Below are 15889 nucleotides of genomic sequence, written 5' to 3'. Positions count from 1 at the left end.
GACCTGGGGAGTTCATCTTTCAGTGTCCTATCTTTTTGCCTTTTCATACTGTTCATGGGGTTCTCAAGGCAAGAATAGTGAAGTGGTTTGCCATGCCCTTCTCCAGTGGACCACATTCTGTCAGACCTCTCCACCATGACCCATCCGTCTTGGGTGGCCCTACACAGCATGGCTCATAGTTTCATTGAGTTAAACAAGGCTGTGGTCCATGTGATCAGATTGGTTAGTTTCCTCTGACTGTGGTTTTCATTCCATCTGCCCTCTGATGGAGAAGGATAAGAAGCTTATGGAAGCTTCCTGATGGGAGAGATTGACCAGGGGGAAACTGGATCTTGTTCTGATGGTCAGGACCGTGCTCAGTAAATCTTTAATCCAATTTTCTGTTCATGGTGGGGGCTGTATTCCCTCCCTATTATCTGACCTGGGGCCAAACTGTGGTGGAGGTGATGAAGATAATGGCGACCTCCTTCAAAAGGTCCCATGCAGGCACTGCTGCACTCAGTGCCCCCAGCCCTGCAGCAGGCCACCACCGACTCACGCCTCCACCGGAGATTCCTGGATACTCACAGGCAAATCTGGGTCAGTCTCTTGTGCGGTCACTGCTCCTTTCTTCTGGATCCTGGTGCCCATAAGGTTCTGTTTGTGCCCTCCAAGGGTCTATTTCCCCAGTCCTGTGTAAGTTCTGGCGGCTCTATGTTGGGGTTAATGGCAACCTCCTCTAAGAGAGCTTATGCCATACCCAGGTCTGCTGCACCCAGAGCCCATGCCCCTGCGGCAGTCCACTGCTGACCTGTACCTCCACAGGAGACACTCAGACACAGTTCTACTTAATGCTCTTAAATGTGCTGTGTTGTGTGCTGTCCCTTGTAAAGAATGATGACGCCACTCAATCAGCCACTATTAGCAGAGGTTGCACTTCAAGTTGTTTTTTTCCAGCCACAGTAATGAGCTTGTATTAAGCCATCTGCCTCCCCTACCTTTTTCCTTTCTAGGCCCTCTTGAAACCAATAGTGCACACTGGGAAACAGTTGCTTAGAGTTAATGTTGGAGTGAGTAGTTGAGAGTTAGCAGGCCTTTCCAGGGATTAAGCCTTGTAAATGTGGCCTCATTATCACTGGACTATAACCCACTGAGCTCCCTGGCTCCACACCCATAATGTGTTACAGCTCTATTTAAAATTAGATGACCATGAATACACTGGGGAAAGTCATGCCCTAGCTAAAGAACAAAAAATTGCTTGTTCCTGTTTATAATCCTAGTAATTAAAGACTATACCACCTGGCCCTTCACCACATTCTGTATACTTAAAAAGGTACTGAGATAACATCATTTTTGCACAATTTAATTGTTTTTCATTTAGTGATGAAGTTTTGAGTGGCAAATTATAAAAAACTCTGAATCTCTTCTTTTCTGGCAGCGTTATTGCCAGTAATGCTAACATTGTTACCATTCCTGAGCCCTAAGGGACTGTTGTTTAGCCACTGTTTAGTTGCTAAATCATGCCTGACTCTTGCGAACCTATGGACTGTAACCCACCAGGCTCCTCTGTCCATGGGATTCTCCAAGCAAGAATACTGGAGTGGGTAGCCATTCCTTTCTCCAGGGAGTTTTCCTGACCCAGGGATTAAACCCATATCTCCTGCATTGGCAGGAGGATTATTTACCACTGAGCCACCAGGGAAGCCCCTTAAAGAACATGTCTTACCAAAACAAGTAAATGTGTGGTAGTATTGAAAATATGATATCTGTATATTTTTATATCAAACTCATTAATATAATGAGACAGTTTCTACATAGAGGCCTACAAGTAGTACAGGTATCTTATATACTCAGCAGAAGATAAAGTCCAGTCCTAAGAACTAATTCTAGGTCCAGTTCTCTCTTGGCTGCATGACCAATCTCAACTGATTCAAAAACAGGAAGAACCATCTTCTACGGTTCTTCCAAAGGAATCAAACTTACTGTGTCCAGTTCAGTTCAGTTCAGTCGCTCAGTCGTGTCTGACTCTTTGCGACCCCATGAATCACAGCACACCAGGCCTCCCTGTCCATCACCAACTCCTGGAGTTTACACAAACTCATGTCCATGAGTTGGCGATGCCATCCAACCATCTCATCCTCTGTAGTCCCCTTCCCCTCCTGCCCTCAATCTTTCCCAACATCAGGGTCTTTTCAAATGAGTCAGCTCTTCGCATCAGGTGGCCAAAGTATTGGGGTTTCAGCTTCAACATCAGTCCTTCCAATGAACACCTAGGACTGATCTTTAGGATGGACTGGTTGGATCTCCTTGCACTCCAAGGGACTCTCAAGAGTCTTCTCCAACACCACAGTTCAAAAGCATCAATTCTTCGGTGCTCAGCTTTCTTTATAGTCCGACTCTCACATCCATACTTGACTACTAGAAAAACTATAGCCTTGACTAGATGGAACTTAGTTGACAAAGTAATGTCTCTGGTTTTTAATATGCTGTCCAGGTTGGTCATAACTTTCCTTCCAAGGAGTAAGAGTCTTTTAATTTCATGGCTGCAATCACCATCTGCAGTGATTTTGGAGCCCAAAAAATAAAGTTTGACACTGTTTCCACTGTTTCCCCATCTATCTGCCATGAAGTGATGGGACCGGATGCCATGATCTTAGTTTTCTGAATGTTGAGTTATAAGCCAACTTTTTCACTCTCCACTTTCACTTTCATCAAGAGGCTCTTTAGTTCTTCCTCAGTTTCTGCCATAAGGGTGGTGTCATCTGCATATCTGAGGTTATTGATATTTCTCCTGGCAATCTTGATTCCATCTTGTGCTTCATCCAGCCCTGCATTTCTTATGATGTACTTTGCATATAAGTTAAATAAGCAGGGTGACAATGTACAGCCTTGACATACTCCTTTTCCTATTTGGAACCAGTCTGTTGTTCCATGTCCAGTTCTAACTGTTGTTTCCTGACCTGCATACAGGTTTCTCAAGAGGCAGGTCAGGTGGTCTGGTATTCCCATCTCTTGAAGAATGTTCCACAGTTTGTTGTGATCCACACAGTCAGTCAAAGGCTTTGGCATAGTCAGTAAAGCAGAAATATATATTTTTCTGGAGCTCTCTTGCTTTTTTGATGATCCAGCGGATGTTGGCAGTTTGATCTCTGGTTGTGTCCAGGAACAAGTTAAATGGTTCACAATGGGGCACATAGACTAAGTGAATAAAAATTAGAGGCAAGAGAAATATTTTAGGGAGGCAGCTTAGCATAGTAGATACAAATGCGGGCTTTGGGAAGTACCACACTTGCATTGTAAAAATGCTAAAGATCTATAGGAGAGCATGAAATGGTGGTTAAGACCATGGGCTGTGGATCAAACAAATGGACTTTTTAGCTCAGCTCCTGACCCTCTGCAACCTTAGGCAAGCTACTTACCATTTGCCAGTTCCCATTTCCTCATTTGTGAAAGGAAGTTAATAGAACTTACCTCATAGGGTTGTACAGGGTGAACATTAAGTGAGCTCATCCATTTACAGAGAGCAGGCCAAAAGTAAGGCTCAATAAATGATAGTCTTTTCTAGCAGCAGCAGTAGAAGTCGAAGTAGATGTAAAAAATAGCCAACCTACATGTAGATTAAACTCTTGACTGTGATCTCATTAGCATCAGATTTATACTTATGAAACCTTAAATGTGAATAATGCCCTATCCTTCTTGCTCTTTCACTCTTATTCCCATGAGGATCTCCTTGAACCTCTTTGAACCCTCTAGTCCTCTTTCTCTTTTCGTTTTCTCCCAGAGCAAGAGCTTCTTCCTAGCCCCACTGGCCTGCCCTTCTTCCCCGCCTCTAATCTATTTCAATGCTGAAATCAGAGAAATTTATTTAAATTATAAGTCCTACCATATTGCTGCTTTGGCAGCTGCTCATGATCATTGGTTGACATTGGCTCTGAATAAGAAACATAAAAACGTGATGAAGATTGCTGATACATAAACTGACTTGTCTTGAGAGGAAAAGGGAGAAATAGTGAATTGTTTGTTTCTTTTTGGACCCTTTAGGCTAGATGCCAGTGTTTCCATTTGAGTATTAAGTGCTTGGCCAGGTCAGAAAGAAACTGTTGATAAAGTATCTAATGTGATGCCAAGAGCCCAGCAGTATACATTACACTGTAATTGCTGATGAGGCCCAACGGTTGAGCAATCTATTGGTTTAATATTCTTGAGTCATAGTTCACCAAACTCACTGTGCTTCAGATTTCTCATCTGTAGTGAGGAGGTTAACCTGGATGATCTCTATATTCCCTTGGGTCCTGATAAGGCATGATTTCTTTATACCATCTGAAGGACTAAGGTTTGGAATACACAAAATCCCCATCATAAACAAATGTTCTCCCTACAGCAATCTGGCTTCAGTATAACTGCAATAGGAGAATAAAAGGGATCAATGTAATTAAATGCCATAAAAATCAAACAGACGATGTTGACCACTTTAGCACCTCAGCTGCAATATACCAGAGGATTAGGAGTTTTAACTGCCACCTTTGTCACTTTGATTTCTGCCATCATTATCTCCTAAAGTGCTACGTGATACTGACTTTTTTTTTTCTGAGAAAGTGATTGACAGATTTTATAAAGATACCCAATGAGATACTTCAACATACCCCAGCTGTTGCAAACTTTGTGTTTTGGGAATTACTGTGGCAGCTTGTTGACACAAAGACTGTTTCTTTGTGACTACACACTACTGTGCATCAACTATTACAAGGAGAGTACTTCCCAACCTTACCAGCAAAGATTCCTTCAATTATTTGTCTTTATGAACTCCAGATTGTGAATAATAATAACTATTAAACTTTATTTATTATAGCTTATTTCCCATACTTGGTGAAGCAAAAAACAAAAGCAAAAACATATAACTGCTACTTAGAGCATTTGATCAGCATGAGACATGCAATCACAAGTTGATGTAATTCTCGCTAAAAGGAAATATATGTGATATTTTAATTAGCTTCATCTTAGGTGAGTATCAAATTTCTCTTATGAATTTGAAACATCAAGATATCTTGGAAACTCCTAGATACTTAAAAAGATTTCTAGTGATCCCCGGATTATAATTTGGAAACTTAATGAATATATTAGATAGCGATCAACCAAATAATGATTATCATTATTACTAATGTTGTTATTTATTGGGCAGATATTAATACTATATGCCAGAACTGGTTTTAAACACTGTGCACATTTAATATTCCTTTAATCCTGAGCCACAAAGAAGTTAAATGATTTACCTGATATCACACAACTAGGAATTGTGTGGAGGATTTGAACCCCAGAAGGTTTGAGTTAATGGAGATGAGGCCTACTGTCCTTAACCCATCAGTGGACAGAGACAGTGCTCTAGTAGGTGAATAAGAGAAAGAGAGAGATTCACATTTAACAGCGAATCTTAAGTTGCTGAAATATGGAAAGGCATCAGAAATGAAGGGTGGAGAAGTACTAGGAGTGCTGAAATGTAGCTGGAGACAGGGCACCAATCTTTACTCTGAAGATTAGTACCTGAGTTTGTGCATTTGTGTTGAGAATTCTACAAAGGTTGGATGTTGGGCCAATCAATAATTTATTGGTCAGAGCAATGAATTCTGAATGCCTAAGAACATGTTTGGTGTGGGCCTAGAAGGGTGAGAAGTTGGGTAGAGGAGGCTAACCCCGTTTTAAGACTGGGAACAGAATTGGAGGGAAGGAGAAAATGGCTGCCTCCGGACAGTGGCATATATGCAATAAGGTGGGGGGAGGGGAAATGAGGAAAACAGCTCGTCTTTGAGTTAATAACTTATGTTCTAGAGGTTCAGGGTCTTTAAACTTCTGCGGAGTAGGGATTTGTGGCAATGCTATACCACAGAATGCCATAAAACCCTGGCTATTGGGCTTCCAGTGTTAGTACTCTTAACAATTTTAAGACAATGAAATGCTGAGGGAGGTAGGGAATACAAAGGTCAAGGATTTGAAAGATAAAGCTCTGGGAGATGCTAATGACTAATCCCCCTTGTATTCTAAGTCAATCGCAATTTCAGCTACTAGGACAGTGGAGGAGGAAATGGCAACCCACTCCAGTGTTCTTGCCTGGAGAATCCCAGGGATGGGGGAGCCTGGTGGGCGGCCGTCTCTGGGGTCGCACAGAGTCGGACACGACTGAAGTGACTTAGCAGCAGCAGCAGCAGGACAGTAGAAATGGACTTGGGGGTGGGGGCAGAGCGGTGAATAAGGGGAAGGCCACTTGGGCAAGAATTTGGGGCCTCTCTCCCTAGCTTTTTTTTATTGGAGGATAATTGCTTTACAATATTGTGTTGGTTCCTGCCATACATCAACATGAATCAGCCATAGGTATGCATATGTCCCCTCCCTCCTGAGCCCCCCTTCCACCTCCCTCCCTATCCCACCCTTCTAGGTTGTCACAAAGCACTGGGTTCAGCCCCCTGTGTCACATAGCCTCCCTTAGTTTAACTTGAGCAGTTTAACCCTCCCATTTATAGTTTAACCCTCCCATTTTAAATTGAGGGTTTATCCACGAGGTTTCATTTGATAGACATTCCAAACTTAAAAAGGCAAAACCACTTTCCTAAGAGAGAAAAGATGAGGAAGCTCTAAAAAGTGTTCAAATAGGTCACCTTTGTCCTTTGTCCTTTCTGAATTTAGGGGCAGACATTAGCAAGGATGCTTTGGCTGGGAGATTGGGAAGGTCTAAATAATGACTCAGTGAATAAAACCAATAACAGCAATAGAAGCAATAAATGATAATAATAACAGCTACCATCCCCCACCTTTAGGAGTTTGGAATTAACATATACACAGTGCTGTATATAAAAACAGATAATCAGCAAGGACCCAACTCAGGGAACTCTACTCAGTATTCTTTAATAACCTATATAGGAAAAGAATCTGAAAAAGAGTCAATATTTGTATATGTATAACTGATTCACTTTGCTGTACACCTGAAACTGACACAACATTGTAAATCAACTAAACTCCAATATAAAGTAGAAATAAAAGCATAGCAGTTACCAATTCAGTGTCACCACTGATCTGGGCACAGAGCTAAATGCTTTTATAGATTGTGCCATTCTATTCTCTGTAGCACTATGAGATAGATGCTCATTTTGCAGACGTCATCACTTTTTTTGCCTCTGAAGGAACTGTGCAAGTTGCCTAAGGATATAGGAATAAACCAAGTAAAGGCATTTTTGAATTACTCTGCAAATAGATTTAAGTAATTGCTCGGGGCTTATGCAGCTGAAATACACACCAGGTTGAGATGATCTATTCCTTTGAACCCAGGCACTTCTGAGTTCAGAAGGACAGATCACAAACTGGCCCCTGAAATTGGGAATGTCTGATAGCTTATTCCAAGAGAGAAGTGTTTTCCATAGATTTAAGTAGAAGAAATGTTTCCTTCACAGAAAGGAACGGTTTTATTGCAATTACATGTTTGCTTTAAAAGACTTTTATTAATTTGTTCATTGAACAAATTCTTCTTGAGCACCAACTATGTGCTCTGTACCCAGTGACTCAAACATGAAATCGAGACAGATTTAATAAAACCCTTGATCCTAAGGAATGTCTGAAATAACCAAATTTAGGTAGAATCTATTAGTCAAGTGTGCTTTTTCAGTCTCATTCCAGTGGCTATTTAAATACCCTCACCGAGTGAGGAGGGCAGTAGAGTCCTTGGATTCTAGATCATGGAATAATAGAACCTTAGTAATGAGATAGCCCCCTTCCTGTATTTTATAGGTCAGGGAGTCCGATGGCTTTGGACTGTAAACTGTATAACCTTGGGTAGGTTACTTAACCTCTCCCAGCCTCAGGCTCTTCATCTGTAACATGGGGGTAAGAACACTTGCCTTACAGAAACATCGTAAGGATTGCACAAGATAATTTATATCAAATTCTTAGTGTAGAACACAACATGCTCAATATATTATACGTTTACTGGTATTGTGATCACCATTTTCTGAGTGAGGGGACTGAAAGGGGAAATGACTAGCCTAAGATAATATAGTTTGTTGTTAGGGCAGATAGTAAAGCTCAGATCTCTGTTAGCAAATATTCCTTCTACTACACCACCTATGTTATTCCCTAGGAACAGGTAATGTAAACTTCCTATGCCTGTCAGAAATAGTTTGGCTGATCCAGGGAGGAGAAGGGAGAGGAAAACAAGGAAATAGATAACATAAGGAAAGAATCCCTAGAGTCAGAAATCAAAACAGCCAGGGAGATAACCAGAAAGCAGAGGAGAAACAGCAGTTATAAGAGAGTTTAAATCATAAAATTGCAGCATTATAGTGCCTGCTGAATCACAGAATGGACCTCTATCCTCATTCCTTTATTCACCACAAACATGTCAATGAAATTGACTAAGCTTTTCTTTTTTCTTGGGGATGGCAGTATGGAGGTGGTTCAGAATGCATGTGTGTTTCACAGAAAGTTCCCACGCATACAGCTTTACTAGACAATTTCTATTTTCAAAGCAAGGGAACCCTATAACTGAAGTTAGAATAGAAGCATAAGTACTACCAAGACTTAAGGAATGATAGACTTTAAAAGATAGTGGGCTGGAGTGAAACCTAAGAGTAGAAGCTATTGAGAAGTTTAACAAAAAGAAAAAAAGGCTTAAGAGTAAAGCCACATTGTTATTCCTCTGTATATTGACAATATAGGTAATTACAGTGCTGGGAATGATTGATTTGTTAGATGAAGATATTCTTAAGAATTAGAAATATATTAAAAAGCCAGTCTGTCCATATGTTAAAAGCAAAGATTAATTTACAGTTGTCTATGCAAAAGATGATATAATCTTTCCTAAACTGTTTAATCGAGGACTGGAGTATTTATTGGTTGTGCAACGTCCAAGGAGTATTCAAAATATTCCAGGAGTTTCCTAGAAGGAACAAGGCCATTTTGCTCAATTCATGACTGCCTAGTTCCATGGCACACATAACATCTGATTAGAGTTTCTGACCCACCAATAGAGATACATCTTGATAGTTTGGGAAGCAATTACTATACAAAATGGTTGTTCCTTTTGTACTTCATCCTTTAATCTTGAGTTTTCTGATTTCCCTCTCCTGAAAATAGTTATGTATTATTCCAAATAAAATATACTGGTAACACTTCGATTGCTTATTCATTTGATATTTTTGCCTTCACAGGGCCTCAGGTACTGTTTATACAGCGCTAGACATTGCCACAGGACAAGAGGTAAGCATTAACATTCATTTCTGACTTTTGCTTTCTTTTATTCATATTGATTCATATGCATTCAGAATTCTTTGATGGCATTTGTGCTTGACAAAATGGGTAGCCCTGGGTTGACATAAGTTTCCTTCATTGATGTCCAAAGTATCTGCTGTGAATGATGAATTCATGATTGGCCAAAGAAAAGGAGCATGGGTTTGTGGCATTAAGAAAAATGCTAGTAAGATAAAGACTTTGTATGTCTGACTCTGTTGCTGAAAAATATGGATGCTTGTGTTTAGTCTAATGATAGTAATTCATTCTTATCTTTTAATCATGATTCAGGTGGCCATAAAGCAGATGAACCTTCAACAGCAGCCCAAAAAGGAATTAATTATTAATGAAATTCTGGTCATGAGGGAAAATAAGAACCCCAATATTGTTAATTATTTAGATAGGTAAGTTTTCTTTCATCATATACTTGTTTTCTTTATGGGATATAATTTTCATGGCCAGTTATTTAGGATCTATTCATTTAGCATCCATTCTGCAAATATCTTTCAAATGCTACAAAACAGTATCAGATCTATTGCTAAACTTGTACCCACTTATCTTTGTCCACCCATTAAACATTTGAAGACACATTTTATGGTGTTGCTTCTAAACATGAGCAGTTTGTGTAATTTTCTTTTGAAGACTGTGGCTCTGTTGCCAGGAAACAGACTATCACATATAGTAGAGAGCTGTGTTGTTTTAAACATTTAATCAGGTGTTTGTTTGGAGCCAGTGCAGTCTCTGGCTATCTAAGTAGAGAAGACAGACTACAATGGCCCTGCTTTAATGGGTGCTTTGTGATGAACTGACAGTGAGGTCTAGGGAATTGAGACTTAAATCTCAAATCTTTTTCCTAGACCAGGTAGTTAATGTCTCTTTCCTCACTCGTGTTAGCAGTGGGTTATTAATAGGTGTTTAAAAACAGCACTAACTCTTTACTTGTGATTTAACATCTGTCTCATTCAGTTTCAATGTGTTTGTTTAGCACCACTGTGTTGTGTACTCTGGGTTGATACAAAGGAAATAAGACCAAGTCTACAACCTCAATGAGCTTAAGATCTCACTTTCTGTGTTTCACACCAGCTAGACCAGTGGTACAGAAAGGAGGCAAAAGAGGGGCCAAAAAAGTGTCATTTAGGGGCCAACTGAAGCAGAGTGACTTTACTCTGCTTTTGTAATTTTGTAAAAACTGCATTTGTAAAAAATGCAGATTTCTAGGCTGTTCTCTGTAACTAATGAGGTATTTTATTTTTGTGAAATGAGAATTTTAATGAGAATTTTCCTTTTGAACAAGCTTTCTGAGTGAATCTTATGGGCACTGCAGTTTGAACACCACTGGATAGAAAATCTTGCTTCATACTGATCTCAAACTGGGAGCAGGATAGGATTGTTGGGATTGTTCCATTCATTGTAATGCCTCTCTCTTGCTGAACAGGGGGAAAGACAGACCTGATCATACTGTTAAAATGCCTTCAGATGATCCCAGGGGGTTGAATTTGCTCTGGTGACCTGCCTTCCCATATTTTATCATGTGGGTTGTGCTCCTCAATACCTACTTAAAGATAATGGGCATGTGATAACCAACTTCTATCAGAACTGAGACTTCAGTGCAGTAGATCCATTGCCAACTTGAATCTTTTTGATTCTCTCTTTTTAAAAATTTATTTATTTTTAATCAAAGGATAATTGCTTTATAATATTGTGTTGGTTTCTCTCATACATCAACATGAATCTTTGATTCTCTTTGATTCAGTGACTATCTGAAAAGATTTCAGTAATTAACTGAGTAGCATCAAAAATAATGCTGAGATGTGAGTACATTATCCTATAAAATTGTGTCATGGAGCAGTTCAGTCCAAGAAGTCAACACTATGGCTTGAATGATCCAAAAGGGCTATTCACCAATCCTGTTCATTGAAATTAACTTTTTACAGTGGAATGACTGACAGTAGTCCACCACCAAAGGCTTCCTTGCTCTTTTCCTTCCTTCCATGGTGCACTTTCATCTCATGATCCTTTGATTTCTATGCATATTCTCTTCTAAGATAAAGGGAGTGTCTCATAAGCATAACTGATATTTTCCTCTTCTTATATAACATGACCAAATGCAGAGACTGACTGCACATTGCCTTCGTAATGGAAATATAGAAGGGTCTCCACTTCCTTAGGCCTGAGTCAACATCTTTTTCCTCTCTTGTTGTAGCTACTTAGTGGGTGATGAACTGTGGGTAGTCATGGAATACTTGGCTGGTGGCTCTTTGACTGATGTGGTCACAGAGACCTGTATGGATGAAGGACAGATAGCAGCTGTCTGCAGAGAGGTAAGAAAATAGAACATTTTTGGCTGATGAGAACACCCACATTGGCAGTTTTTTTTATCTTTGATTATTTAGAATGTTTATAACGTCAAACTATCAATAGCACATCTTTTATACTAAAAAACAATCGAAGATCCTAACAACAGTTTAAATCCTAACCCTCTCTCCCCAGCTCCTTGTTTATTTTAGTTGCTTTGTGATGGATCTTTCTGAATTCTATTATACCATTCACGGGATACCATATCTAAGCCTGCCTGATGGAGTCTTGGTGAATATGGAAGGCAGTACTGTTGACATGGAACTTCTTCCTGGTTGGGGGGAATTTTTATATAATAGTTATTTTGCCTTGTCTACGCAATTTAAGCCATGTACATATACAGGTCACATTACAACCCCATCATTTTCTGGAAGGCAGTTTACACGAGGTCCTCCCTCAGTCCAGAAAGTAGTTGCTCTCACAGTACCATCTTGAAACTCCCTCAGACCCCTCCAGTTGATCTGAGTGTCTGCCTGTTTTCTAATAACAGTGGCATATCTCCAGTTTCAAACTAAACTAAGGATATTTTGTTATATTATTTTTTTCAATATTTTAAAAAAACACTCCTCATTGGAGTCTTATCTTGAGCATTACCCTCTACCCTCTATTCATTGAAGTTTTCTATAGACACAAATAGGAAATCTGACCCACTGAAACTTGGAAATCAATGATAGTAAAACAAAGCCAAATAATGTCAGCTAGCCTTTCATTGTTTTTTATTTTAAACTGTTCACTTAAATTTCCTCCTTCTGCTGTCCTCTCATTCCCATTTTTTCCTCCCCAAATATGTACACATATCCACCAAATTCATATATGTTCTATTCATACAATAAATCAAACTTAAAATATTCAGGGGATTCTTCAGCCTTTAGCCTGTGGTTCCATCTTTTAGTATTACAACACAAAGCCATTTCCAAACTAGTACCTATAGTTACTTCAGAGCCTAGAGGTGGTTCCCAAACTGGGCTATCTGTCCATTAGAACTAGCTTGGGTCACTTGTTTTAAATGCAGTTTCCTGGGTCCCACTCCAGACCTTCAGAATCTAATCATATCCCAGATGCAGATGCTTACTATATCTGTAACAGATTAAGCTGAATTCATATCCTCCAGACAAGTAGATCCAAGTATGATTATAGTAATTGGTTCATTTGACTGTATTAGCAATGCAGTGCTACTTACCACACCATCACTCTTTGTGGCCAAGTCTGATTCAGGAGCTTTCATATGTATAATGCTAAGTTGCATCACTGACGTAAATGGTAACATGATTTCAAAATGGCTTTGAAACATTTAATTTATTTCACCTGACAACTTAAGCTTGTACCTTTGCCCCAAATGTATGTAGAAATGAAACACATTTTTAAAAAAGTTTTGTGATATAACTAGAACTTTTTTCTTCCTGATACAATAGTGCCTCCAAGCTTTGGATTTCTTGCACTCAAACCAAGTGATCCACAGAGACATAAAGAGTGATAATATTCTCCTTGGGATGGATGGCTCTGTCAAATTGAGTAGGTATTATGGTTCAGATGGCATGTGAGAGAGTGTCAGGGGATTTATGCTCTTTTACTGTCTATGTTGAGAAGAAAAGGGCTCTTGAGAGTAAGGGTTTGAAGGCATTTAGAGGCCAGTTTGAGGTGAAGCATTTTTTTCACATTGTATTCCTGTAGATTGTGACCAGATTTGTGGAGAGTTAATAGTTAAGAACATCTAGTGGTTTCTCTCTGCTGGATGACAAATACCTAAGCTGTAATACATAATTATACTATAATAGTCAAAAATAATACTAAAACATAATAAAATCTTAAGATTAAAAATCAAAGAAAAGAAAAAGTTCTATAAGTTAGAGGGAACAGTATGGGGAGGGAACGAGGATTGAGGTCTAGTAAAAATGATATCACTCATTTACTTCAGACTAGTTTAAAATCTGGAGCAGCTGAGAGATCGGGTAACAAAAGGATATGAGTGAGGCAGTTGCGGAAGCTCAGTGTCTAAAGGAAGGTACAGCCGAATCTGAAAGTGACCTCTTGTAAAAGAAAAATAAGTTGAGCTGATTCTAACTGACTTTTGTTCTCTGCAGCTGATTTTGGGTTCTGCGCCCAGATCACCCCTGAGCAAAGTAAACGAAGCACGATGGTGGGAACTCCCTATTGGATGGCACCTGAGGTAGTGACTCGGAAAGCTTATGGTCCGAAAGTTGATATCTGGTCTCTGGGAATTATGGCGATTGAAATGGTAGAAGGCGAACCCCCTTACCTTAATGAAAATCCACTCAGGGTAAGTCAAAAGAAAAGTCAAGTCCTTCATCCCCAGGGAAGGGAAAAAAGCCAAATGTCATTTCTTGTCTCCACTAAAAGTGGCCAGAATGGGCTTTTTGATGGGACAAGTGACATAGAAGCTCCAAATTGTAATTTTCAAAATTACTGTGAGTTATTTATTTTCTGTTTTTCTTAAGATGTCTCAACAGCTTTTTAAAATGCTTTGATAACACTATTTCTAATGTCAGGGGTCTTTAAAATTCTGTAGAATAATTTTCTGCTGTCAAAAAAATATATAGCTTTTTTTAAAAGCAAGATATGGGAAGAAAACAGTATTTTTATCACATGCCACAGTTAAATGATCTATATAGGAAACACTTAACTTTTAGCAAAGTAAATTAATGCATTTCCAGAACAGCTGAAATTTTTTTAATTAGATTTTGTTTCATTATCAGTAATGATTTATTGAGCCACAGCAGCTTGGTGGGTATTGAATGGAACACAAGATAGACACAGTGTACCAGCCTGGCGAAATTACAAACTTAATTAGACTGTCAAGTTAAAAATGAATGGAAATTGTTTGTGTTGGGTAACTTAGTTTGCTACTGCAAAATCAGAGGTTAGATCCTTATGTGGTCTGGTTACTTCTATGAAGAGAAAAGCTCCATTTTGGAGCCTAACACCCATTCAGAGAAAGGCAAAGGAACATGAAAGAAATGCTTGCTCAGTGCAGAAGTGAGCCAGGAGCTATTTTGTTGAATAAAGCCTAAAGGTAAGTCAGAAGCTGTGTTATATATATAAAGGACATCACACTATTAAGAAAAGGAAACATGTACCAATTCAAATTCTAATCTCAAATCCTATGCAGAGTGCCAGTGCCAAAGGCATCTTGCATATTGTTGGCTTCCTTACCACTAAGAGTCTAAAATTGAATTTTACCAGTAGTATATAAAAACCATTGCCCTTAGTACATGGTTAAGTGTTCACACGTTCAGCTTATAAAATCCATATGCAAGCCAAATATATGTGGCTTTCTGTACATGTAAAGAAACCTACAGACTGATTATCTAGTTATTTGAAATGGAGCAGTTTGTAATTGGGAGCTGCATTCCCTGTGTATGGAGAGGGGGACAGCCTCCCCTTTATGCCTTCCTAATTCCTCTCTGCTAGTTGGCCTCTTGTCTTAGACCTGGCACTGATTAGAAAATAACAGATAGAAGTGAATGCCCTAATGAATGCTATGGGCTATTGCTCTGGGCTCATGAAACAATCTGGAAGTGAAACATGCACAGTGATTAGCTGCCTGCAGGGCTGAGTGGAAAAAGAAGAGGCGTTTTCCCACTGTTTGTGGGTCAGTCCTCCATGAACTTAATCAAGCCCACCCCTGACCTATGGATAATTACATGGGCTTGTCCTTATTGTCTATCCACCTTTGCCCTTTAAGAAGTAGCAGTGAAAGAACACACCAGACCTCTTGTTTCCATGGATTTCCTCCTCTAAGTCTTCAGAGTTTGGAGGCACTAAACAGATTATGGCTGTTTTGCTTTCTGCCTTCTAATGAGTAATTTACAGCTTGCAAAATTTAAGGATTAAATAAATGGCTCTGTAAAGCAGTTGGCCTCAGTAATGCATTTATTACCTTCTTCAGTTCCCCAAGTACAATTGATCGCTCTTCAGCAAGGCTGTTAATTGTTAGAAAAAAGGAAACAAGTTGTAATCTTTATGGGCATCTTCTAGCCTGGGATTAGAGCTAATAATTAACAGCTTGTCTCTTAGGATCTGCAGCCTTGTATCTAAACAAGTACTTGTAGATTAACAAGCCACAGGTTCAGGAAGCCTACATTATGGCTGTAACAAAAAGATCCGTCAGGAAGACCACCCTGTTGAATTCCACTGATAAGGATTTACTGTAACTATGCTCATTATTCTCCGTGTGTGATCAACCTCCAGTGACTCAATCAAGTCCGTATGGAGGCAGCCCTCTATCTGTTTGCCAGGCGCCACAAGGACTTTTTAAGTTTTGATTTTG

General features: G+C 39.4%; 1 protein-coding gene across 4 annotated transcripts in view; it reads left to right on the top strand.

Annotated features, from left to right (window-relative positions):
- PAK3 (p21 (RAC1) activated kinase 3) overlaps positions 1-15889 on the top strand; it is a 131096-nt gene that overhangs the window by 91516 nt on the left and 23691 nt on the right. For all 4 annotated transcript variants that reach the window (XM_081563906.1, XM_081563907.1, XM_081563905.1 and 1 more), the window contains 5 exons: positions 9168-9216; positions 9538-9650; positions 11450-11567; positions 13014-13113; positions 13683-13879. In XM_081563906.1, the coding sequence (XP_081420032.1) occupies positions 9168-9216; positions 9538-9650; positions 11450-11567; positions 13014-13113; positions 13683-13879 (577 nt within the window). The remainder of the gene's footprint in view (positions 1-9167; positions 9217-9537; positions 9651-11449; positions 11568-13013; positions 13114-13682; positions 13880-15889) is intronic.

Source organism: Giraffa tippelskirchi, chromosome X (assembly GCF_054371585.1).
Source record: "Giraffa tippelskirchi isolate mGirTip1 chromosome X, T2T-mGirTip1v1.2.pri, whole genome shotgun sequence".
Taxonomy (NCBI): Eukaryota; Metazoa; Chordata; class Mammalia; order Artiodactyla; family Giraffidae; genus Giraffa; species Giraffa tippelskirchi.
This window is presented reverse-complemented; position numbering and strand designations above follow the sequence as displayed.